Here is a 24,486-nt window from a genome sequence, read left to right on the forward strand (position 1 = left end):
GCGCAGCCGACGCCACCATAGGCCGTAATAGGAATTACGGCTATAGCGGCACACACTGAGTAACTTTGGCGCCGTCAGAAGACAGAGCAGAAGTTACATTTAAAACACTGTAATTCGGCCTCCAGCAATAGCTGGAAACTGAATTACATCATTCCCAACCATCCACGTCGACCTAGAGGGGGAATAGTATTTAACACCGCCGGGAACTTGTGCAGCAGCAGGATAAGCCATATCAGCTGTATCCTGAACCCAAGTCTCCCGGCGTCCAATTCATATGTATGTCTTCTTAGAACCTTTCGTGCTCACTTTGAATTTCATAGCCAGAGAAAGGGCCCGTTCTCACTGGGCAAATAACCGAATCACTGGCGATCAATAGCGCTTTTTAAAGCACTAATGCAATATTAAATATAAGGCAGTGTTCCTACTGCAGCGATCACCGGCAATTTGCGATTAGCGCTGATCGCCTAATGGGGTGCATGCAGCATTTTATCGCGATTCTAGAGGGATCGCGATTACAATGCTAAAAAACGTTAATCGCAATTGCCCAAAAATCAAGAGAGTGTGCATTGATTTTACCTCTTTAATCGCAATAAAATCACCAACGCTAAATGCTAGCGTTTTGCATGCTGAGACAAGCTTGTTATTGTAGCTTAAAAAAAAAATGCATACAATCCCGCTGGCACAATTACCGTACTGTAGGCAAATGCAACCAGACCAGGTAAAGATAATAAAAAAAACAGGACATATAGGGACCTATTTTAGAAAAAAGGGGGGTTACATGTATTTTTATGGGCATTATTTTCAGGCAATTTCTTATTTTGGGATGCTACAACCCCCTTAAAAGTGTTAGTTGATGAGTCTTTAATCATGCACAGCCCTAAAACATTTGATGATGCCATCTACGAAATTCTAACAAGTCATTTCCATTTCTGCACAACATCAAGGATTGAAAATGATTAAAAATTGTACATTGAAAGTAATATCTCTGCAGTAAAAGTGATTAAAATTAGTTTGCAGGACAAGATGTTTATCACCAGGAATCCAAGTTTCAAATTCCTCTTTTATCTTGTGAACTATTAACATGATGTTCCACAAGTTATCAATAATAAGGCATCAAATAATATTTTGACTTCTTAAAACAGAATGCATTTGCAGCTATTCAGCTTTATGTGGGCAAGAATCTACTACCATAGTGTACAGTGACTATGCAAATCATTCCTTTATGTCTCTAAAAAGCCAAACATTCAGAACCAATAGTGTATGGTATGCTTATAGCCTATTAATATTACAAAGCTATATAATCCAATTTGCAGTCAGCCCAACTCACAGCACTGAAAAATCAATGAGCTGTTCACAGAGCACACGTTGTGTTACAGTATAACGCTGCACGTTTAGTGAAAGTGCAGCATGCTATGCATTATACTCGTATTTGGCTGCGTTACACTGCTTACACATGCTCAGTAATGTATGTCAGGAGAGGAAGAGGGGAGAGTCCACTATTGTGTCTAGCCACATGGCTAATTAATATTCACTGCACTGTGCTGACGTAACTGTTTACTTCCTGGAGCAGCCGATTTGTGCGACGATTGGCTGGTGGGACCACGTGATGCGGAGTGTTCCGATCACGTGGTCTCCACAGTCTTTTGACGCATGCGCCGTTTTCGTTCTATCAGTATAGAACGAAAAGGCGCACAAAGAGCCGCGTAACGCGGCTCAATCTGACGTCCAACTTCAACACCACCATGCGTTGCGTTAGGGGCACATTATGCGACCTTAACGTCCCCTAAAGCGCAACATCTTGGTGTGAAAGAACCCTTATTGTTTTTAGCACATTCGTGCACCTTTTCTCCTTTTGCCCCCTTGTAAAAATTACCTCTTGGTTACCTGCTGACCATTTTTTCAACATCAAGTCCCAGAGTGCATATAATATTCAAGTGGTTGCTTTATTAGCAACCTACCTTTGTGAGTATACCTCCTTGAAATATGACAAAACGACACTATCCAGGCTCTCAGTGCCCTCGTTTTTTTTTTTAAGGTGATTTCATGACATCTCATTCCTCTATGCCTAATTAATGATAAGACTCCATGGGTGGGCATTAGGAAGTAGGAGTGTTACAGAGTACTCAGGTAAGGGCTCATTCACACTATGGCAATTAGCGGGTGATTCCTGCTAATCGCCGAAGTGCTATCACTTTTTAAAGTGCTAGCGCAAAAGTAAGTATATGACAATGATCTCACTGCCGTGATTGCCGCTGATCGAGCTCGATTCACAGGTAGCGGCAATTGCCAAGTGCGTTACCTGCAGCATTTTGGGGCAATTCGGGAGCGATTGTGAATAGCGTGCTGTAGAAGTGCTAATCTCAATCTCTCAGAGAACACTTGGTCCAGTGATTTTTCCATGTTAAATCGCAGAAAAATCACCCGCGCAAAACGGAAGCACTACTGTTTTGCGCTTTTAAGTGTGAATGGGCCCTAAGTCACAGCAAACCAGAACCAGCAGGATTTTATAAAGGGGAAAAAGTAACCAAGGGTGTATTATAGGGTACCATAAAATTAAAATGCTATAGACATACTGTATACAGCAGCAGTTCTGGATTTATTCCTGGATTTTAAGATGCATTGATTTGCATATTCACTCACTGAATAGAAGTGATGCATTATGGGACTAACTTTTTGTTCATGTAAAGCTGAATAATTGGAGATGTTTTGCATTTAAGGAAGGCAAAATTATATTTTACAATACATAATAAGTGGGAAGGTTTTTAGGTTCCTTTTAGTCTTATGAAAACCTAGTGGTTCTGGTCTGCCATGACTTCAAGGACCACTATTGTGGAAAACTGTAAGATTGACAATACATGTGTGAGCATACATATGAGATTTACATTTGTCCCAGAGTGAAGTACATTCTACAGTTCTTTTCACTGCGTGGCTGTCACTGTGTGTAGTAAAAATCTCTGACAGCTCTGACAGTTTTGGATGAATCCATCACCTTCTTGAGGGGGGGGGGGATTCTCAGATTTTCCTGTATTTTCAAAAGCGCTGCCTGGACAACAGTGGCATAGTTCAACCACCAGAATAGTGTGCACATGATTAAGAATGCTGGTCGGCATCTTTGTATTGGTCCTTGCCAGGGATTGCTTTTGGAAATAAAAGAATCCCCCGTGAAGGAGATGGAGTAGTCCTAAACAATTCAGGGTTGTCAGCATGAAATCAATAGGGAATGGCCACTGCCTCCCCCCCCCCTTCCCAAATGTTATTGTGCCCCTATCCTAACACCTGTGCATTCAAATCTCACTTGTCCCTCTGCTGCCATTGTCCAGTTGCTTCTGGTCTCATCCTCTGTTTTGGCATGAGTGCCATCGTCACGCGGCCACTACATGGTAGGTGTGTATAGCAATGGACGAGACCGGGAGCAGCTGGAACAGGTGAGATTTGAATGCATGGGGGACACATTTACATTTGGGGGACAATGGCTGGAGGTTAGTCGTGTTCATCACAAAATTGCACGCTGTGCACCTGATCAACCATGTTAGTCTGAGATTTTCCAGCATTCTTGATTTGCACGTTTGATGGATTTTTCCTAAAATCGGGCGAATAGTCGATTGGGCATACTTGTTGCTCCGATTCGATAAAACTATTGAATTGAATGGTCTTTTGAGCCACAAAATCGATAGATGTATGGCCACCTTTACACATCTGCTAGATTAAGCTGAGAAAATTTGGCCTAAAGATAACATCCCACCATCTCTGTTGCTGGCCACAAACAGGACTATTTTAGGATCTCATCTAATTAAAAAAACCAATGGTTTGCAGGGTAATCTGAAAGTTTCTTCCAGGATATCATCTTTTATTGTATCCTGTTTGATAGAAAATTCCAGGCTGGCCGGTCTTTCAAACACGTTTTTCCGAATATACTGACCACTTCTTACAGTATCTGTGAGGGGAAAAATATGAACACTCCTTTTCTGCCAAAACAATTTCAGATCAAGAATTTTCAGTCGGCCTAACATATTGTTCCATGTGTGGTTAGCTGAATATTTTATATTAGATTTAACGCTTAAAGAACAACTGAAGTGAGTAGAATACGGAGGCTGCCATATTTATTTTCCTTTAAACAATACCCGTTTAAAAGTTGGCAGCCCTGCTGACCTGTGTGACTGCAGCAGCCATGGGCTGCCCGTGCCACCAGGTTGCACCACTTCCTCAGACGGCATCAGTGTCAGGGCGGCATCCCGCCCTCCTACCTCTCCTAGGGTCCCCCTGCGGTGCTCCCCTCCATGCTGAACAGCAGCGGCTAGGCCCTTACAGGCTGTCCCAACAGCTGCCGGGAGCTGTGCTCTGCCCTCCATTGCCACTGCTCATCTACTTCCTGTTTTTGCTGCAGGAAGTAGATGAGTGGCGGCTACGGAAGGAAGATCACAGGGAGACCCGGCAGCTGCAGGCACACCAAAGGTGAGACCCAGCAGCGGCTGGACATAAGTGCCTCGCTGCTTCTGTTCTGCATGGAGGGGCAGGAGAGCACCGGAGGGGGACCCTAGGGGAGGTAGGAGGGAAATTGGGCCCTACTCCGGCGAACAGCCGCCCACCCCCTTGTCTCTTCTATGCAAGCGATCATTGAGGGGGGGCATCCTCAAGTTTGCCTCAGGCAGCAAAAAGTCTAGAGCCAGCCCTGGGCTGCAGTAGTGTCTGAATAATATCAGAAACAAGCATGCCGCTAATCTTGTCTGATATAACAATGCCAGAAACACTTGATCTGCTGCATGCTTGTTTCAGGGTCTATGGCTAGGAGTATTAGAGGCAGAGGATCAGAAGGATAGCCAGGCAACCAGTATTACTTAAAAGGAAATAAATATGGCAGCCTCCATATCCCTCTTGCTTCAGTTGATTTTTAAACACAGTTAGGCCTTTTTCACATGGGAGGCTGAAGATGATGAATTGACTGCCTGTCAGCTGCTCCCATGCATCGGCCGGGCGTCTATTAGTGTTATGCCTGTTACACACGATGAGATTTTCTGGCAGATTTACTGCCAGATCGATTATTTCCAACATGTCCGATCTGATTTGCAATCAATTTTCCAATTGATTTTCCATAGAAGTGAACGGAAAATCAATTGGAAATCAGACCGGACATGTTGGAAATCAGGTGTACCAGGCGTTAGCCACATGCAGTGGAGAGGTGGTCACTGCACTGGCCTCAATTCACGGAGCATTATCAAACGTTTATCAAACACTTTATCAAACGTTTGATAATTTACCTCATGGGTAAAATCTCACTAAGGTGTTATATATTTGTTGAACGTTTTATCGGTAAAACATTCGATAAATATATAACACCTTAGTGAATTTAAAATGAGATTTTACCCATGAGGTAAATTATCAAATGTTTGATAAAGTGTTTGATAAACGTTTGATAATGCTTCGTGAATTGAGGCCACTGAGTCATATCTGAGCTGCAGCCATGCGCACAGTTCTGCCTCCCATGTGACAGAGGCCTTATTCGGCAAGAATGTCTCCTTACAAACACCCGTATTGCACACAGGACACAATAGAATTGGAGGAGAGAGGCGTATGGATTGATCCGGTTATGCGTTTGCTTTGAATGGTTTCTAAACGGCCCTCAAAATCGTAATATTTTTAGGAAATCCTAAATTGTTGTTGGTTAGGCATCGCCTCGTTCATTACCCCTACGTAGAGCTGTCATTATCTAAATGCCGCAATTCCTATTATACAGCTTATTTTCTGCTTCTGAAATCTGCATAATTAGCAGACCTCTGGCACGCCTTTGCTTGCCGGCAAAATATCTCCACCATTTAGGGCACCACAGCGATTAGCAGCCTCCGTTTCTAAACAGCAGCCAGACTTCCCCTTGCGGCACAGAAAGTCCCTGCAACATCCATATCTTTGCATATATTTCTAATTAAAGGCATTCCGTTTATTTGCGTGTTAAGCCCATTCGCGTCTGTTTTTTTTGTTTTTTTTGTCGAGTCAGAAATGACAGTGCTGAATACAGCAACCGCTACATCTTGTCTTTTTTTTTCCCTTTTGGAATGAATACATTTGGTCAGTAGCTGGAGGACAAAAAGATTGACGATTCAGAAACGACATTCATTTATTTTCTGGGGTGGATGATTGACCCCTTGTTGTTCTGCATGGCCAGGCGCCGGTATCATCATTTGTAGATAAGAACTCTCCATGTGTAGATTGTGCATCATCAGGATTGGAGAGCAGTGCTGAGGCTGACGGTGTGACAGGAAGCCGGCAGCTGAGCATTTACATTGTGTGTTGTAGACAATGTTATCCTGATGTATGTTGCATGCAGCTCTTCCCTTTTACCATGACACCCCCTCTAATCACTACGACTGTATAAGCAAGACACCGCCTGCATCATTTATGCTCTTCCGAGTCAGACTTGCTGGAGGCGCTGCCCTGAGGCAAATAAAAGATTATCTTATTTGCAATACATTCTACTATCTTAAGGTACTTTGCTGGGAAGTTGCTTTCTTCCGTAATACAGTGTACATTGAGAATTGCCATCGATTTACCATGCCTTCAAAAAGAGTATAAAATGTAAATCATATTATTCAACATAATGAGTCAAACCACTTTAGCGTATAGCGCGGTGTTGGACATGTACAGTTTACGCCATCAATGACCTTCCATCATCGCAGTCAAATACTCTTATGGACTCATTAGGCGCACCCTATGCTGAAGCGCGCCTTCGTTTCCACTCCCGGATCACTAACAAAAACAGATCAAAGTCTAAAAAAGAAGTATCCTACCTGAGCTTTTTCTCCCGACTCTTTTTTATTATCACTATTAGATATTTATCTCTCATTGCGGTCCTCACAGTGGATTATTGATTATGCTCGGCTCAATAGAGGTGTTATAAAACAGTAATGATTTTTGTTAAATTTTAATTATCTAAAATGTCTATCTAGGCAGAAATGCCTTAAAAAAAAGTACAAAATATTCCATTTGGGTATACTAAAAAAAAAGACAGATGAGATAAATGTAAAAATGTTCCTATACTGTATAGCATGGACAAATTCCACATATTGTACAGTGGTATATAGATTAAATAAAAACATACGGTATGTAGTGCAGTTTTTGCCCCCAAAACAATTCACAGTCTAGACTCTAGAGCCAGTTTTGGGTGAAAGACTGTTATTCTGGGAATACACCATGAGGTTTTTTTTGCCAGATAGATGCGGGCCGGTTTTAGACTTTTTGCTGCCTGAGGCAAACTTGTGAGGATGCACTCCTCTACCATTTTTAATGATTGCGCAGCACCTGACAATGTACTGTTTCATTTAATGTTCTCACATGACATGCTGCAGTTCAACACAAGAGCACACTGGCTGGCTGTGAGTCTGTGATAAACAAACTGCTCACTCTCAGCCACTCCATTCCACCTCAGTCAGGGCAGCAGTGCCACCTCCTCTCTTCTGCTGTGCAAGTGAAATGAAATACTGCTGCTCTCCTGCCTCCCCCCTCCTCACTCACTGTCAGACTCCTCACACAGCACAACAAGCTACTTTTCCCCAATGAGGACCTCTTCACCTGGCTTTTTCTCCTCTCGCTTTTCCTTTTACTCTGACTGCATGCTGTAAGTGTAAACACAAAGTACAAGCATGCCACCCCTGTAATCTCTGCACCTGATGCAAATGTTTCACCTCGCCTCATGAGAGAACCGGCCCTGGATAGATGGCTCTATAAATAATTTCTGACAGGTCCAATCTGATTTTGATAGTTTTTCTGACCGATTTTCTCATAGAAGTGAATGGAAATCAATCAGAAAAATTGATCGGACATTAAATCTGCCGAAAAAACTCATTGTGTATTTCCAACGTAAGACTGTTGGTCAGCCATTATTTTTATAGTTACATAGTTATTTGGGTTGAAAAAAGACATACGCACATCGAGTCCAACCAGAAAACATAATACAACCCCAGCCTGGCTGCTCCCTCACATATCCCTGTTGATCCAGAGGAAAGCGGAACACCCTTACAAGCGATGGTCCAATTAGCCCCAAAAGGGAAAAAAATCCTTCCCGACTCCAGATGGCAATCAGATAAAATTCCTGGATTTTAATAACCCTGTGCATTACCTAGTAATTATAGCCATGGATGTCTTTCAACGCAAGGAATGCATCTAAGCCCCCTTTAAATGCAGATATAGAATTTGTCATAACTACTTCCTGTGGCAATGCATCCACATCTTGATCACTCTTACTGTAAAGAACCCTTTCCTAAATAAATGGCTAAAACATTTTTCCTCCATGCAGATCATGTCCTCTAGTCCATTCTGAATGCCTAGGGATAAAAATTATGCTAGCATATCGAGTTTTTATTTACCTTTTAATTAGAGTGACCATACGTCTCACTTTACCTGGGACGCGTCCCGCCTTCGGGGTCCGCTGTCCCAGGTTGCATGAGGTCCCGTTTATTTTGTACTGACATGTTGCCCACATTGCGTTTATTTTGTGCTGTCATGTTGCCCACATTGCGTTTATTTTGTGCTGACATGTTGCCCACATTGCGTTTATTTTGTGCTGACATGTTGCCCACATTGCGTTTATTTTTGTGCTGACATGTTGCCCACATTGCGTTTATTTTGTGCTGACATGTTGCCCACATTGCGTTTATTTTGTGCAGACATGTTGCCTACATTGCGTTTATTTTGTACTGACATGTTGCCCACATTGCGTTTATGTTGTGCTGACATGTTGACCTTTGCGTTTATTTTGTGCTGACATGTTGCCCACATTGCGTTTACTTTGTACTGACATGTTGCCCACAATGTGTTTATTTTGTGAAGAACTGTTGCCCCCATTGGGTTTATTTTGTGCTGAACTGTTGCCCACATTGCGTTTATTTTCTGGTGTCTGGGGTAACTGTTGCTGCATTTATTATTTAATGGTCATAGTTGGCTATGTTTGCTGCTTTGGGGTTACGGTATACTATTCAATAGCATCACACAGTTTCTGCACACCCATGATGCAAAACCTTGTTTGACCACATCATGGCGTAAACACTGCTTTCTTATGCATCGCTATTACATCTTTATGTTAGCTCCGCCCATAAAATGTCATGGCCACGCCGCCCCACTCCCCTCGCCCGACCCCCCCTCCCCGTCCCAGGTTGAACTGACAAAAATCTGGTCACTGTATTTTAATGCATCCTAAAATTGTATTAGCTTTAGCGGCAGCGGCTCGGCATTGAATACGATTACTTTAATCAATTACAGTGCTAAACTTCAAAATGCCCATTAGCGGTTCAATATTTTCCTTAGATGTGATCATTCCATCAGATTTTTACGATCATATTCTACAGAAAACCATGGAGCATGTGAAACAAACAATTCTACGGACGATTGAAATACAGAATTTGGTTGATCAGAAAGTTGGATTTTACGATCATATCTGAAGAAAGTGCCATAATGTTCCATTAATATAAACAATATTTCCTTAAAGAGGAACTTTAACCAAGCATTGAACTTCATTGCAATCAGTAGCTGATGCCCCCTTTCCCACGGGAAATCTTTACCTTTTCTTGAATAGATCATCAGGGGGGTCTGAATGGCTGATATTGTGGTGAAACCCTTCCTACAGTGTGGTGCCAGGACCATGGTCCTGACAGTTTCCTGTCTGTAAACCTGGTTGCATTGTGGGAAATAACAGCTTTTTCCAACTGCCAAGCAAGCCATATCTCTCTCTGTGCATAGAACTCTCAGTAGTGAACATTCCGTACAAATCACCTGGCAGGACTAAAAATGTCACCACCAGTGATAAATTTCAAAATGTGAATCAGGGGGATGAAAAAAGTTACAATGGCCAAACACTGACTAGATCATCTATAAATAAATATTGTAAACAATAAGCCATTTTATTCATTATGTTATTTTCACTACAGTTCCTTTTTAAATCACGCAATTCTGATCGAATGATCCCATCTGTGGAAAATGTTGTACTGTTAATGGGCACCTTGGAGGTTGATTAGTGCATGCCCTCACTGGATTACCCGTAGATAGAATAGCAGAAAGGCTTCTTCTTCTAAGTTACAGTAGCAAAGAATATGTTTTCTAGAGTCATGCAGTGCTCCTAACCCTTAAAGTTGTCACATGCGTTAGATCATTGTTGAAGTTGCAAAACACAATGAGGTATTTTTACCCCAGTAAACGTTAAATGTGCATGTACACGTGTAAAGTATACTGAGCGTTATGCAAATTACACTAGGTGTAATTTGCATAACTTGCATTTTACATGCAACACTGATGTTGCCAGTCACACAAGCAACATGGGCATTGTATCTATAATGCAAGCCAGTATTATTATTATTTCTTAGTATTTATATAGCGTCAACATCTTCCGTAGTGCTGTACAGGGTATATTTTCTTGTCACTTAACTGTCCCTCAGAGGTGCTCACAGTCTATTCCCTACCATAGTCGCATGTCTATATTGTGTAGTGTATGTATTATAGACTAGGGCCAATTTTAGGGGAAGCCAATTAAGTTATCTGTATGTTTTGGGGATGTGGGAGGAAACCGGAGTGCCCGGAGTAAACCCACTCCGACATGGGAAGAACATACAAACTCCTTGAAGATAGTGCCTTGGCTGGGATTCATACCGGGGACCCAACGCTGCAGGGTGAGAGTGCTAACCACTAGGCCACCGTGCTGCTACACAAATTACATAACGCAATCTGCCTAAAGCCTTTTACACTTCGTGTGCTGCCTACACATGCAATGCTTACTGAGGTATGTTGAATATTTACCCTGACCTTACGACCATCATGCTTGATGCATTTATAAAACATTTCAACAGCACCCCTTGGCACCTAAATGTTGAAATTGATATATCGGAAATGGCTTTTCATGCACCTGTAATGTGTGATAACTTTCAGCACTGTAGTTAGCTCCACTGTAGTAAGAAGATTAAAGTTAGGCATATTGTAGAGGCAAAGGCTTGTTGTAGGCATGCTGAGGGTGAGCATTAAAGCAGTAGGATTAGCCATACTATGCCAGGGAAAAAACACATATATAAGTAGATAAATATTTGATCTACTTACATCACACATGTATTGTACTGTCCATATTTTGATTTCAGTGAATGTTTTACAGTGAATGAAGAGAATTATGTTCCTGATGGGAACCATGTCTTTTGCCCACAGTTTAGGCTAAATCCTGATGTCATTTCTGCCCTTTACTTTTTTTCTCCTCCAATCGCTGAGTCACCTCAGCCTTGCTTGTAAACACAAGTGAGCAGGGGATCATGTTTCAGATAGGCAGCTAGGCATGGAAATAAATGGAAGAGGAGGAATAGATTATAGATAAAAAGAACCCCCAGCATGCAACTGTTTGGCACTGACTAATAAAGGGCCAGTGTTCCTTAAGTATGTCATAACTCCAAATCATAACAGCAGAAAAACATTTTGAATGCAGGATTAGCATCTTTATCACTCAATACACTCAGACCAGTTGCTGTTGAAATTTGATTTTATGGTTTTGTGGTGAAAGTCATAGTACCCAGGCCTCCAGCACCAGAGCCAATTGGATTGAATTTCCTCATTCAAGCAGGTTTTTTACTGCAGTAGTGATTGGATGTGAGAATTCAACCTTGTGGCGGTTATGTGATTCATCTGGTGCCATAATAGTATATAAGGTTGAATATAGATTCTGTGAATTAGTATGCGGATGGATTAGCTTGAAAAAGGAGCTCAATCTATAGCTGTGAAATGTCACTAGGTTTGTATCCACTCTGCATAATTAAAAAGTGCTATTGTAACTGAAGATGGTGCAGATTTCCCTGTTCTTAATGTGATACTATGTGAGTGGTGCTGACAGAACCAGGCACATCGTATACATTGAAGTGAATCTGGAGACTGTTGCCCTCTCCACTCCATTATTGCTCATTGGTTAAAGGGGCAGAAAAATTGTAAAATGTAAAACATGTGTAAACATATACAAATAAGAGTTACGTTTCTTCCAGAGTAAAATGAGCCATAAATTACTTTTCTCCTAAGTTGCTGTCACTTACAGTAGGTAGTAGAAATCTGACAGAAGCGACAGGTTTTAGACTAGTCCATCTCTTTATGGGAGATTCTCAGGGATTTATTGATTTTCAAAAGCACTTAGTGAATGGCAGTTGCTCTGTCCAACTGCCAAAAAACTGTGTAGCGAGCAGGGAACCTGGCCAGCATCATTGTTTAAATCCTTTTTAGGGAATATTTTTATCCTATCTAATAAAACCCCTGTGTCTCTGCGTCCCATGTCCGTGTGTGAGTGTCACTGCTTTGCGCTACTGCGCATGTGCCGCAGGGACAGCCATTGAGAATCCCCCATGAAGAGATGGACTAGTCCAAAACCTGTCGCTTCTGTCAGATTTCTACTACCTACTGTGACAGCAACATAGGCGAAAAGTAATTTATGGCTCATTTTACTCTGGAAAAAACGTACTTCTTATTTGTCTATTTTTGCACATATTTTAAATTTTACAATTTTTCGCCCTAGTGCCCCTTTAAAGGAACACTATCAATAAGTGTTCTGAAATCACAATGTACAAATGACATTATTTGTAGCTGTGTAAACATTTCCCTACATTTCATGTTAAATATCAGAGGCAAAAGCTCTAATTCGTTGTGTGTAGATTTTAGCTGCATTGGGATGATTCATTTGCAAAGGTGTGTGCCTGTGCTTCTGTGTTACAGGGCCAGTGCTTTTCTTTGCATGTCAGACTACAGAGTTATATGAAAAGCCTCTGTTGTCAGGTTTCACCCACAATTACAAACAGGATACATTTCTCCTCTGCTCTCCATGCAGACAGCTCATTCAGCTGCAGTTAAGCTAGTGAGAATTATCTCACACACAGGGTTAACTGACGTAGTGTGAGAGAATCCATCCTCCCCTCATGGTTCACTGGTCCATCAGATTTGGTGTCAGTGAAGTGTGAAAGGAATTTGATAACGATAAAGAAAGAGATAAGCATTCAAATGCATACTCCAGCACTTAGCAGCACTTCCCAAACTATTCTCATATCAATTTAAAAAAACATGTTCATCGATAATGTTCCTTTAACTACAATGAATTATGATATTAATAGGAAATATTGGCCATCCCTCGATTATACAGCATATAGTAAGAAACAAAAATCAAAAGTGAGGGTTTTAAGGTTCAGTAATGACAATCAGATAAAACGTAACATTGAATTTCAACTCTCATTAACCTCTTTAGCGGTAATCCCGAGTCAGGTTTGGGGCGGAAATCCGCAGCTCAGAGCGGTAATCCTGTGCCTGAATGAGTTATATGCAGGAGCTGCTGCAGAACTCTCTGTGATTTTTTTTTTTAATTGTTTTTGGGGTCTAAAGCCTTGTGAAAAAATAGCACGACCGTATTAACGATATTTGCATTAACCGCTATGGAGCGCCCACATTGTCCACTAGCCGCCGGCGCCTACATTTCCTGCTTCCCTGACATGGGGCCGTATTTACATGCTCTCCTTTTTCCTCAATACAGGGCCTCTAGATAAAACCCTGTCACCAATTTAAATTGATGATGGGTGTTTAAAGGTGAAAATACCTTTTGTTTTTGTGTTGATACTAACTAAAGTGGTGATTATGGAGATATCCCCGTCCTTGCCTGAAATTCAAATCTAAATGCAGGATTTTTTTTTACTAATGGACATTTTCCTTACATGTTTATCTGTACGCAGCATATAGTGATTTACAAATGCTGCAGTGCAGACATAATACAAGACCTAGCATATGTTACCATTCCTTTAGTAGCAAGCACATTACATAAAGGTGTCTTCACATGACAGTTATTATATAGAGGTTACTGGAGCAGAACTGGAAAATAGTATTGTGTGAGATGGCCTTTCCCTTCGACAAGCGGAAAGGTCAGCACAATTCTCAGGGGATGTATTTGCGGTCTTACCTGGCCTCAATCACAAGTATCAATGGGAAGAACATTACAGGGGTAATGTTACTCCCCCTTGTTTTTGCAAATAGCGCTGGTAAACCTACATTATATGTCAAACACAGTTGTGATTTCTTAAAACAGAAGGTATCTGCAAGTATTAAGTTTCACATGACTAGGATGTAACACCCATAATGCATCACTTCGCAACATTGAGTGAATATTCAAATCTTGTATCTGACAAGGCATATTTCCAAGACTGCTTGTTTATAGAACATTTATAGCCAATTTATTTCACAAATCCACATAATCCACCTAATCCACCTAGCAGGCAGCTGTTTACAGCACTTTAGCTTCCATCAGTGAAAAGTATGGATTGATATGACTGCGCAGCTACCGTGCCTTGCAAAAGTATTCACGCCCCTTGGCTTCATACCTATTTTGTTACATTCCATCCTGTAATTTTAATGTTTCTTAATATTATTCTGTGTAATGGAGCTGCACAAAATGATGTTAGTTGTTGAAGGAAAATGAGAAAAATCTATGTAAAACTGAAAATTGACATGTGCATATGTATTCACCCCCTTTTGCCACAGAGCTCCTAAAAGGTACCAGTGCAACCAATAACTTTCACAAGTCACATAATTAGTGAAATAAAGTCCACAGGTGTGCAAACTAAGTGTCACATGATCTGTCAGTATAAACAGACCTTTTACCAGAGGCTTCAACACTACTAAGCAAGAGGCGTCACACCATGAAGACCAAGAACCTTTCCAAACAAGTGAGGAAGAAAGTTGTTGAGAAGTACAAGGCAGGCTTTGGTTAAGAAAAAAAATTCTAAGCTTTGAATGTCCCCATTGGAGCCAACATCAAATCCATCATCCTTGAATGGAAAGAACATTGTACCATAGCAAACTTGCAAAGAGAGAGCCGCCCACCAAAACTTACAGACTGGGCAAGGAGATCATTAATCAGAGAGGTAGCACAGAGACCAAAAGGTAACCCTGCAGGAGTTGCACACTAAAGACTGGAGCATCTGTCCATAGGACCACAATAAGACATACAGTCCATAGAGTGGGGCTTTATGCAAGAGTGGCTAGAAAAAAAAGCCATTACTTAGCATTAAAAATATAAAAAGGCACATTTTGAATTTGTCAAAAGGCATGTGGGCTACTCACTAAATTTACGGAGGAAGGTGTTCTGGTCAGATGACACTAAAATTTAACTTTTCGTCCATCAAGGAAAATGCGGTGTCTGGCGCAAACCCGGCACATCCCATCGCCCCAAGAACACCATCCCACAGTGAAGCATGGTGGTGGCAGCATCACGTTGTGGGGATGTTTTTCAGCAGTAGTGACTGGGAAACTGGTTCAAGTTGAGGGAAAGATGGATGGTGCTAAATACAGGGATATTCTTGAGCAAACCCTGGTTCTCCTTCTAGAAGGATGATGACCTGAAGCATGCTACTAAAGTAACACTAAAATGGTTTAACCACTTGCCGACCGCACGCTTATACCGTGCGTCGGCAAAGTGGCAGCTGCAGGACCAGCGACGCAGTATTGCGTCGCCAGCTGCAGGCTGATTAATCAGGAAGCAGCAGCTCGTGCGAGCGGCTGCTTCCTGTCAATTCACGGCGGGGGGCTCCGTGAATAGCCTGCGGGCCGCCGATGGCGGCTCGCAGGCTAAATGTAAACACAAGCGGAAATAATCCGCTTTGTTTACATTGTACGGCGCTGCTGCGCAGCAGCGCCGTAAGGCAGATCGGCAATCCCCGGCCAATCAGCGGCCGGGGATCGCCGCCATGTGACAGGAGACAGCCTGTCACTGGCTGCACAGGACGGATAGCGTCCTGTGCAGCCCGGTTCACCAGGGGGGGCCAGGTAGGAGAGGGAGGGGGAGGATTTCGCCGCGGAGGGGGGCTTTGAGGTGCCCCCCCCCCCCCCCGCAACACCCGGCAGGCAGGAGCGATCAGACCCCCCCCCCCAGCACATCATCCCCCTAGTGGGGAAAAAAGGGGGGCGATCTGGTCGCTCTGCCTGCACGCTGATCTGTGCTGGGGGCTGCAGAGCCCACCCAGCACAGATCAGCTAAAACAGCGCTGGTCCTTAAGGGGGGGGGGGTAAAGGGTGGGTCCTCAAGTGGTTAAAGGGAAACATTTAAATGTGCTGGAATGGCCTAGTCAAAGTTTAGACCTCAATCCAATAGAAAATCTGAGTTCAGTCTTTAAGATGGCTGTTAAAGAGAAACTCCGACCACGAATTGAACTTTATCCCAATCAGTAGCTGATACCCCCTTTTACATGAGAACTCTATTCCTTTTCACAAACAGACCATCAGGGGGTGCTGTATGACTGATATTGTAGTGAAACCCCTCCCACAAGAAACTCTGAGGACCGTGGTACTCCTGGCAGTTTCCTGTCTGTGAACCTTGTTGCATTGTGGGAAATAGCTGTTTACAGCTGTTTCCAACTGCCAAAAAACCATGCAGCAGCTACACCACCTGCCAACTGTAAAAATGTCACCATGTAATAAATGTCCGAATGTAAATCAGGGATTTAAAAGATTTTACAATGGGCAAACACTGACTAAATAATTTATACATAATTATTGTAAAAATGAAGCACTTTTTTATTACATTATTTTCACTGGAGTTCCTCTTTAACAAGCAAAAACCATCCAACATAATGGAGCTTGAGCAGTTTTGCCTTGAGGAATGGGCAAAACGCCTAGTGTCAAGGTGTGGTAAGCTCATAGAGATTTTTTAAAAGCGACTTTTAGCTGTAATTACTACAAAAGGTGGCTCCACAAAGTGCTGACTATGAGGAGATGAATAGTTATGCACACTGAAGTGTTCAGTTATTTTGTCCTATTTGTTGCTTGCTTCACAATAAACCAAATAATACATCTTCAACATTGTAGGTATGGTCTGTCACTAAATGGTGCAAACTTGCAAGGCAACAAAACATGAAAAATGTCAAGGGGTGTGAAAACGTTTGTAAGGCACTGTATATCATATAGAAATATGCTACTTTGTTTCTCCACCTGTGTTTGTAAACCTACATTGCAGGGCAATACGTCACCTCGTGTTTTCGCTTTATCACAGTTTAAAACTTACAAGGTATTGGACATTTTGAAGCTTGTTTCCAATCATGCGTAATGAACCATGACACATTTTATTTAAACTCCCTGGCGGTATTGACGTGTAGGCACGTCAATACAAAACATGCTGCGAACTGTATTAAGAAAGAATTAGGATGTGGTGAAAAAATGACATCAAATATAAAAATGTATAATTTATGCATGTACCTACAGGGAGTATGAACAGTAGCTCTGCTGACTGTTTTAGGAATACTGCTTGTCTGGCTGTTCAGTGTTCTCCCCAGGGCTGTTTAAGTGGGCGGGCCGCCCGGCTGTTTTGAAGCACCGCCCAGGTGCTGGATCGCTTGTCCTGTGCTCATATTTGTACCGGGAAAACGTACAAATTAACATCCTGGCCGTGGGACTTATCACCGATGTAGTTCCCATTCCGCCCACTGGGTGGTGTGTTGTACAAGAGCCACCAATCCTGCCGCCCTATCTTTTGTATGCGCTGTTGGTGAGGGATCTCGGGAGTTGTAGACTCTTCTCTGTTCTCACTAATGCAGAGCTGAGTCTGGGAACTACATCTCCCGGCATACTCTGCGCTGTGAACTCTTTCTTCCCTAGGCGGCAGCTTCAAGTTTCTCTCTTCTCTCTCTCTCTGCACCTCCCCCCCCTCCTCCCGAGAAGTCCTGCATCTTCATAACAAACAACTATGGCTAGTTCTGGAGGAGGTGAGGAAGGGAGCACAGCAACAGGAGTCTTGCAGCTACATTTACTAACTCAGAGCTGGAAACTTTGCCGTGCGGCTTCTTGCTGGACCCCCCATTGCCCTGTCCAGCGAGGTGAGTGTCTGCATGTTGTATTACAGGAGAGTGATCAGTATAATCTGTAAACTGCAGCAGTTCAGTTTGCCTGTGCTGGGAACAGGCTGCAGGGAGGTAACAAAGTTGATTACTGCTGGTCATTATAGAAGCATATGTTGTGGGTGCTAGGTCACTTCTGCTGGTCATTATACAGGCATTTGTTAGTGATATGTGTGAGTACTGCTGGTCATTTCACATGCATGTGCTGGGGCTTAGACAGTTGTTGGAGGTAACTGTTGCTGTATTTATCTGATAGTCATAATGGCTGCATTAGGTAATTGGGGGTGATTGTTGCAGCATTTGGCATTGCAAAATGGTATGCTAATAAATAGAGTCATGCAGTTTCTGCATATTTATCATTCTATCCACCCATGTGATGTTATGGCCACACTCATTTTTCACCACACAAACTATTCCCCCCCCCCTCCTTATGAAATCCAACCCCACCCAGCTACTTTTTCATACCACCCGGCTGGGAAAAAATTCTGGGGAGAACACTGCTGTTGTCCTGTCCCTCTGCTGCTAATACCCTTTGAATCACTGACCTTAAATGACCATGCAGATCAGGTGTTCTATCTTCAGAAAGGACAGTGGGAACATATTGTTTATTTTGATTAGAAACTAAAAAGCTTCATAGTCCATAGCCCTGTTGTATGGTGCCCTGGGTCTGTTACCTCTGTCTTGCACTCAACTCAGAACTTGCATGTACCATTCCAAGAGGAAGTTCTTGTCCATTTACACCCCATTTCACTACTTTCCTCACAACCAATACCATTGTATGTGTAATTACTTAGTTCTGAGAGGTGTGTAGTTGCCTGTGGCCAAGGAAGTCTATCACCAGGAGTGGTAGATTAATAGGGTGCTTTAATTTTTGACGATGATCAGTATTTTCAGGGTTCATGGGTGATGGAGAGGAGAGCAGGAATACTACAGAGCCAGCCTGGTTCCTAGGGACCGGCTGACTGCCCGGAGTGCCGGAGCGGAGCGGCAGGGTGGGGCGCAGCGGTAGGGGAGAGTGGAAATAGAGGTTAACAACTAACCTTCCGGGATCCACTGCAGACTCTTTTTTTTTTTTTTTTTTTTTACTCTCCCAGGTGTCAGTCGCATTGGTAACAGTCAGGGGCGTAACTAGACCCCACCGGGCCCCCCTGCAGAATTTCATTGCGGCCCCCTCCCTGGGGCCCGCTCGGGCCCTTTTGTGGGGGCTGGAGGGGTGGCAGCATGAGGGGAAAGCCTTGGCCACAGTCGGCGTGGAGAGGGGAAGTTCCCCTCCTCTCCCTCACCTCGGGGCTCTCCCCTCTGCGCTCCCCTCCAGCTAGTTGAGTGATGTCACTTCCGGAAGTGACGTCAGCCGCTAGAGCGAGGAGTATGCGGTGGAACGCAAGGAAGAAGGTATGTATCTTGTCGCCGCTGCCCAAACTGTAACTAGCTGGTGGGGAGCGCAGAGGGGAGAGCCCCGAGGTGAGGGAGAGGGGGGGAACTTCCCCTCTCCCCGCCGACTGTGGCCAAGGCTTTCCCCTCATGCTGCCACCCCTCCAGCCCCCACAAAACGGCCCCGAGCGGGCTCCCCCGCGGGAGCAGGGGCTGCAGGGCCTATTGTTACGCCCATGGTAAAGTGCCCTATGTGATGATGTAACAGGGAACGCTGGTACAAACACTACGGACGCTTGGGAGAAGAAGAAGATAGAGGCTGCGGGAATCCCAGAAGGTGAGTTGATACTGCGCTATGCCCGCTCTCCCCCACTGCTGCACCTATGCCTGGCTACCTATACTGGAGGCACCTGCCTTGTTAGCCTGTAATGGGGCAACAATACTAGCTACTTGTACTGGAGGCACCTACCTGGTTAACCTATACTGGGAGCAACTATACTGGCTACCTATACTGGAGGCACCTACCTGGCTAACCTAGATTGGGGGCAACTATACTGGCTACCTATACTGGAAGCATCTACCTGGCTAACCTATACTGGGGCAACAATACTAGCTACCTATACTGGAGGCACCTACCTGGCTAACCTATACTGGGGGGGGACCTATAGCTGGCGACCTATACTGGTGGCACCTAGACCTGGCTAACCAATACTGCGGGCACTTATACCTGGCTCCACGGGAAGGGAGGGACGCAATCTTTACACCCTCGCCTTGGGTGAAATTTAGCCTAGAAAGTGCCCTGTACAGAGCACAGACATCTAAAGTTTTCCCCTTACTGTGGCTTTCCAAAGTTTGGCTTTCCTGTGATACATCGTTTAGGTCCATAAGCAACCCTGCCTTGTATAGTATCTTATTAAAGGAGAACTGTAGTGAGAGGTATATGGAGGCAGCCATATGTCTTTCCTTTTAAGCAATACCAGTTACCTGGCAGCCCTGCTGGTCTATTTGGCTGAAGAAATGTCTGAATCACACCAGAAACAAGCATGCAGCTAATCTTGTCATATCTGTCAAAATTGTCAGAAACACTTGATCTGCTGTATGCTTGTTCAGGGGCTATGGCTGAAAGAATTAGAGGCAGAGGATTAGCAGGATAGCCAGGCAACTGGTATTGCTTGAATGGAAACAAATATGGCAACCTCCATATACCTCTCACTACAGTTCTCCTTTAACCAAATTTATAGGAACACTTTTAGCTAGTATACATCTGTATCTTAACTGACAGCTATTGAAATAATGCATTGTCATTTGATAGAATACAGAGTAAGGTCTCTTAAATTTTAAATCTAGTTGCAAATGTGTTAATAGATCTTCTTTAATGGGTGTATAATTTTCTTGATTAGTACATGTCAAATCAGTTACTGTCAGGGTACTTTGTTAGGGACCCAGATGCTGTCCACTTCCTGCCTCATAGACCATCATTTCTATAGGCTACACTCTTCTTGAAGAGCGTAAGTCTGTGCCTACCCTCTTTGAGCCTGAACAGCAGGATGACACCGTCCTGCTGTTCAGGCTAAAATGAGGTAGGCACAGACTGTAATCCAAGCACCAGCCTCACCAGTTGTTAACTAAATTCTTCAACTAAACTGTCGGTAAGTGGACCAAGAATCACTAAGGCTCCTTTCATACTTATGAAGATTACGTTGTAATGCGATTGTTCTTCAGTTGCATCGCAACATATCTGAAAAGTCACATCTTACATGAATGGTGCAGTGCGACCATACAGTGAGGCATTCCGTACACTGAAATGCCCCACTGCTACTGTAAGTGTTTACGTTACCCCGAGAACACACTGTATGCTGTGTGTCATCCTGACTGATCCCGCAGCATCACAGCACACTCAATAGGGAGAGCCCTGTAAGTATATCATTGCGTCTGCGTTATGATGAGATGGTATTGTCCGCTGAAAGGTCCCTTAGAGCAGTGTTCCCCAACCCTGTCCTCAAGGCCCACCAACAGTGCATGTTTCGTAGAAATCCACAGAGGTAGTTAATAAGCTCTGCTGAGACACTGATTACATCACCTGTGCATGTTTGTGGTTTCCTGCAAAACGTACAGTTGGTGGGCCTTGAGGATAGGGTTGGGGAACACTGCTTTAGCGAGTGAACAGGAAAAAGGTTTGCATTTTCCGTGCACTTTCTTTTTTTCCAGTGAAAGCAGTCCCCCTTTAAAGGACAATGGAAGTGAGAAGAATATGGAGGCTTCCATATTTATTTCCTTTTAAACAATACCAGTTGCCTGGCAGCACTGCTGGTCTATTTGACAGCAGTAGTGTTTGAATAACACCAGAAACAAGCAAGCTGCTAATCTTGTCAGATCTGAGAATACACCTGGTCTGCATATGCTTGTTCAGGGTTTATGGCTAAAAGTATTAGAGGCAGAGGAAAAGCTGAATGGCCAGGAAACTGCTATTGTTTATAAGGAAATAAATATGGCAGCCTCCATAACCCTCTCATTATAAAAAAGAAAAATACTGTTTAACTTACCTGAGGCTTCTTATAGGCCCCTGGAGTCATCCTGTGCCCAAGACATGCTTCTGAGTCCCACGAGCCAGCATCAGTGACCCCCGCAAAGCTGGCCTGTTGCCTTCTACTGCACATGCACGGCCCCTGATTGCACTCCAGCAGCTGGGAGTGCTCTGCGCATTGGCAGTAGTGATATTTTTGGAGTACTGCACATGAAGAGGCGCGCAGCTCGGGTCCGCACATGTGCAGTAGATGGCAAGGGATCAGCTTTGTGGGGTTTGCCGCTGCTGGCCAGACAGACTTAGAGGCAGGTTCTGCAGAATACAAGTTCCCTGTATGATCCCATATAGTACAACTGTGGACTGGTACACAGACACCAAACTAGTAAAAACAACGTATTTTAAAAAATTATACAAAGGGAGGCAGTGGTGGACATACCTCCCAAATAGAAGACATGAAAATGTTTCAGTTCAAAAAACTTTAATCGACTACTCCACGGTGCAACATGTTACACCGGTGCAATCCTGCTTCATCAGGCAATTAAGGGAGCAACTGTAAGATCCCATACAGTACAAGTTCCCTGTAAGCTGCTATACAGTACACTGGTCACTTTATTAACAGAAAAAGCTGCATGTTCTGTATTGTAGACAGGATGATACAAAACATTGCAAGTGAAAATAAAGAAAAAAATATTTAGCTTGAAAAAATGTGTATGTATAAAGAAAAGCTAAAAGTATTGACTGCTAACATGATAATCACATTGACTATAATGCCCCTTTAAGAGACCAGCAGTTCACCTTTTCATTGACATAATCCTTGCAAAGTATTCTTGATTTTCTCTTCTCCTCCTTTGCAGCCTGCAGGGCACTGGTAGATGAGCTGCAGCATGAAATTGGGAAAGTGAACCCGAGTAAGACAATTGACGTGGGGTCATTCAGGATAAGTCCGGATGGAACGCAGGTACAGAATAAGGTAAGAGAGAAGAAAGAAGTGGCTGAATTGAAAATGCTGCTAATATTAACAAGCCAGGGGTTTTGGCGTAATCCTAGAGCCTTCATGATTGGATTTACTCCCGCTGGGAGCTGACATAACCTTAAACTTCCTTTTCACATATCTTATGTAAGTCCTGTGTTCCTGGTAACCATTTTGAACTGTCTTTTATTTCACTTTCTGAAGCATTAGGAAATGTATTGAGGACTATTGTTTTTTGCTTTGTTTGATTTTCATGCATATTAGGGGATATCAGGATAGCCGGCACAATGCACCAGTTTAATGTATAATTGCATAGCAATAAAGGCTAATTGAAATCTGCAAATGAAGGCCCTTTAGGATTCCTTCAGGGAATCTTTCAAGGCCACTGAAGTCAAATTCTTTTTTTTTTTTTTTTTTTTTTTTTTTTTTAGATTAATGTTATGCGTCTGATCTGCCGTACCCTTATTCATCTCCTCACTTCACTGCTGATTCTAAAGGAGCTGTGCTGCATAATCCACACCAAATTGTCCTTTTCTTGGTGCATGGCTGTCTCTTTGCTCGGGGGATTTTTTTTTTTTTAAAGGAGTTGCTACTTGCGTGCGTTTAGCTGGCCCCTCTTGAACCTCTTGAATAAGGAAGTGTAACAGAACCCTTCCTTTTGTTCTTGTTTTCTCCCCTGATCAGTGTGATGACTTTGTCTGCTGCTGCTGAGATTATCAGGATAGATCCCTCATTGATCGCCGGTTTCTCACATGTGAGCAGTAAGTCAGTATTGCTGAAGTGTAAAGGTGTCCACACACACATCAATATATAATTTCTTTCAGATTTACTCTGATCGCATTAGATGGGAATCGATTCCTTTACAGAACCCAGGATTGAACTCCATCCCAATCAGTAGCCGATACCCCCTTTCCCAAGAGAAATCCTTACCTTTTTTTGAATCATCAGAGACGTCTGTATGGCTGATATTGTGGTGAAACCCCTCCCATAGTGTGATGTCAGGACCTAGGTCGTTGCATTGAGGGAAATAACAGCTGTTTCCAACTGCCAAGCAACCGCTATCTCCCTCTGTGCATAGGTATATCAATAAAAAAAACTTTTAAGCCTATGGCATTGTTGGGGGGGGGGGGGGGGTTATAGATAATGGCAGTTGGTGCTGTCTGTTTTTTTCTTGTCTGCCAGTAGTAAAGATGACGATGTGCAGGCTGATTGTGGATCAAACAATATGAACAAACTACATGGCAAAGATCAATCATTTCTTGATCTCTCTTCTATTTTTTTACTTCTCCCTTTGCCATGTATGTATTTATTTGTTCCCCCTTTTTGGTAAAGTTTCTCTTTAAATGCACAATTGATCAAATTATTGATCGATTTTGACTACAAATCAATCAAGAGTATCGATCGGACAGGATAAAAATCTAGGTTGATTGGGGTTGGGGCAGAAGCAGTTGTAGATCGACGGTCCATAGCGTTGCACTGCATTGAACAGTGCAACGCTGCAGTTCCATCTATTTTCCCTGCTGGAATCTATTAGAAATGAATGTACTTTGTGTTATAGGAATACCGGTAGATTCTTTGCTAGGAATGTTTCTTTCCTTTCCATTAATAAATTTAGAACATTGGGTGGAAATGTGTGATGTGTATGGCCAGCTTTGGCAAGCATCAGTGTACAGTAAGCTTCAAAATACAATACCTAGTGTGGCAGGAAGGGAGCAAAGGGATGGAGGGTTACAAATAACTGGGAGGAATGGATTCCTTTTTTGGAA

The 24,486-nt window shown here is 43.1% G+C and overlaps 1 protein-coding gene across 4 annotated transcripts in view; it reads left to right on the plus strand.

The window, feature by feature from the left end:
• Nucleotides 1-24,486, plus strand: part of CNPY1 (canopy FGF signaling regulator 1) — a 161,345-nt gene that overhangs the window by 74,236 nt on the left and 62,623 nt on the right. For all 4 annotated transcript variants that reach the window (XM_068235878.1, XM_068235880.1, XM_068235877.1 and 1 more), the window contains exon 3: nucleotides 22,605-22,720. In XM_068235878.1, the coding sequence (XP_068091979.1) occupies nucleotides 22,605-22,720 (116 nt within the window). The remainder of the gene's footprint in view (nucleotides 1-22,604; nucleotides 22,721-24,486) is intronic.

The sequence above is a fragment of the Hyperolius riggenbachi genome, chromosome 5 (assembly GCF_040937935.1).
Source record: "Hyperolius riggenbachi isolate aHypRig1 chromosome 5, aHypRig1.pri, whole genome shotgun sequence".
Lineage (NCBI taxonomy): Eukaryota > Metazoa > Chordata > Amphibia > Anura > Hyperoliidae > Hyperolius > Hyperolius riggenbachi.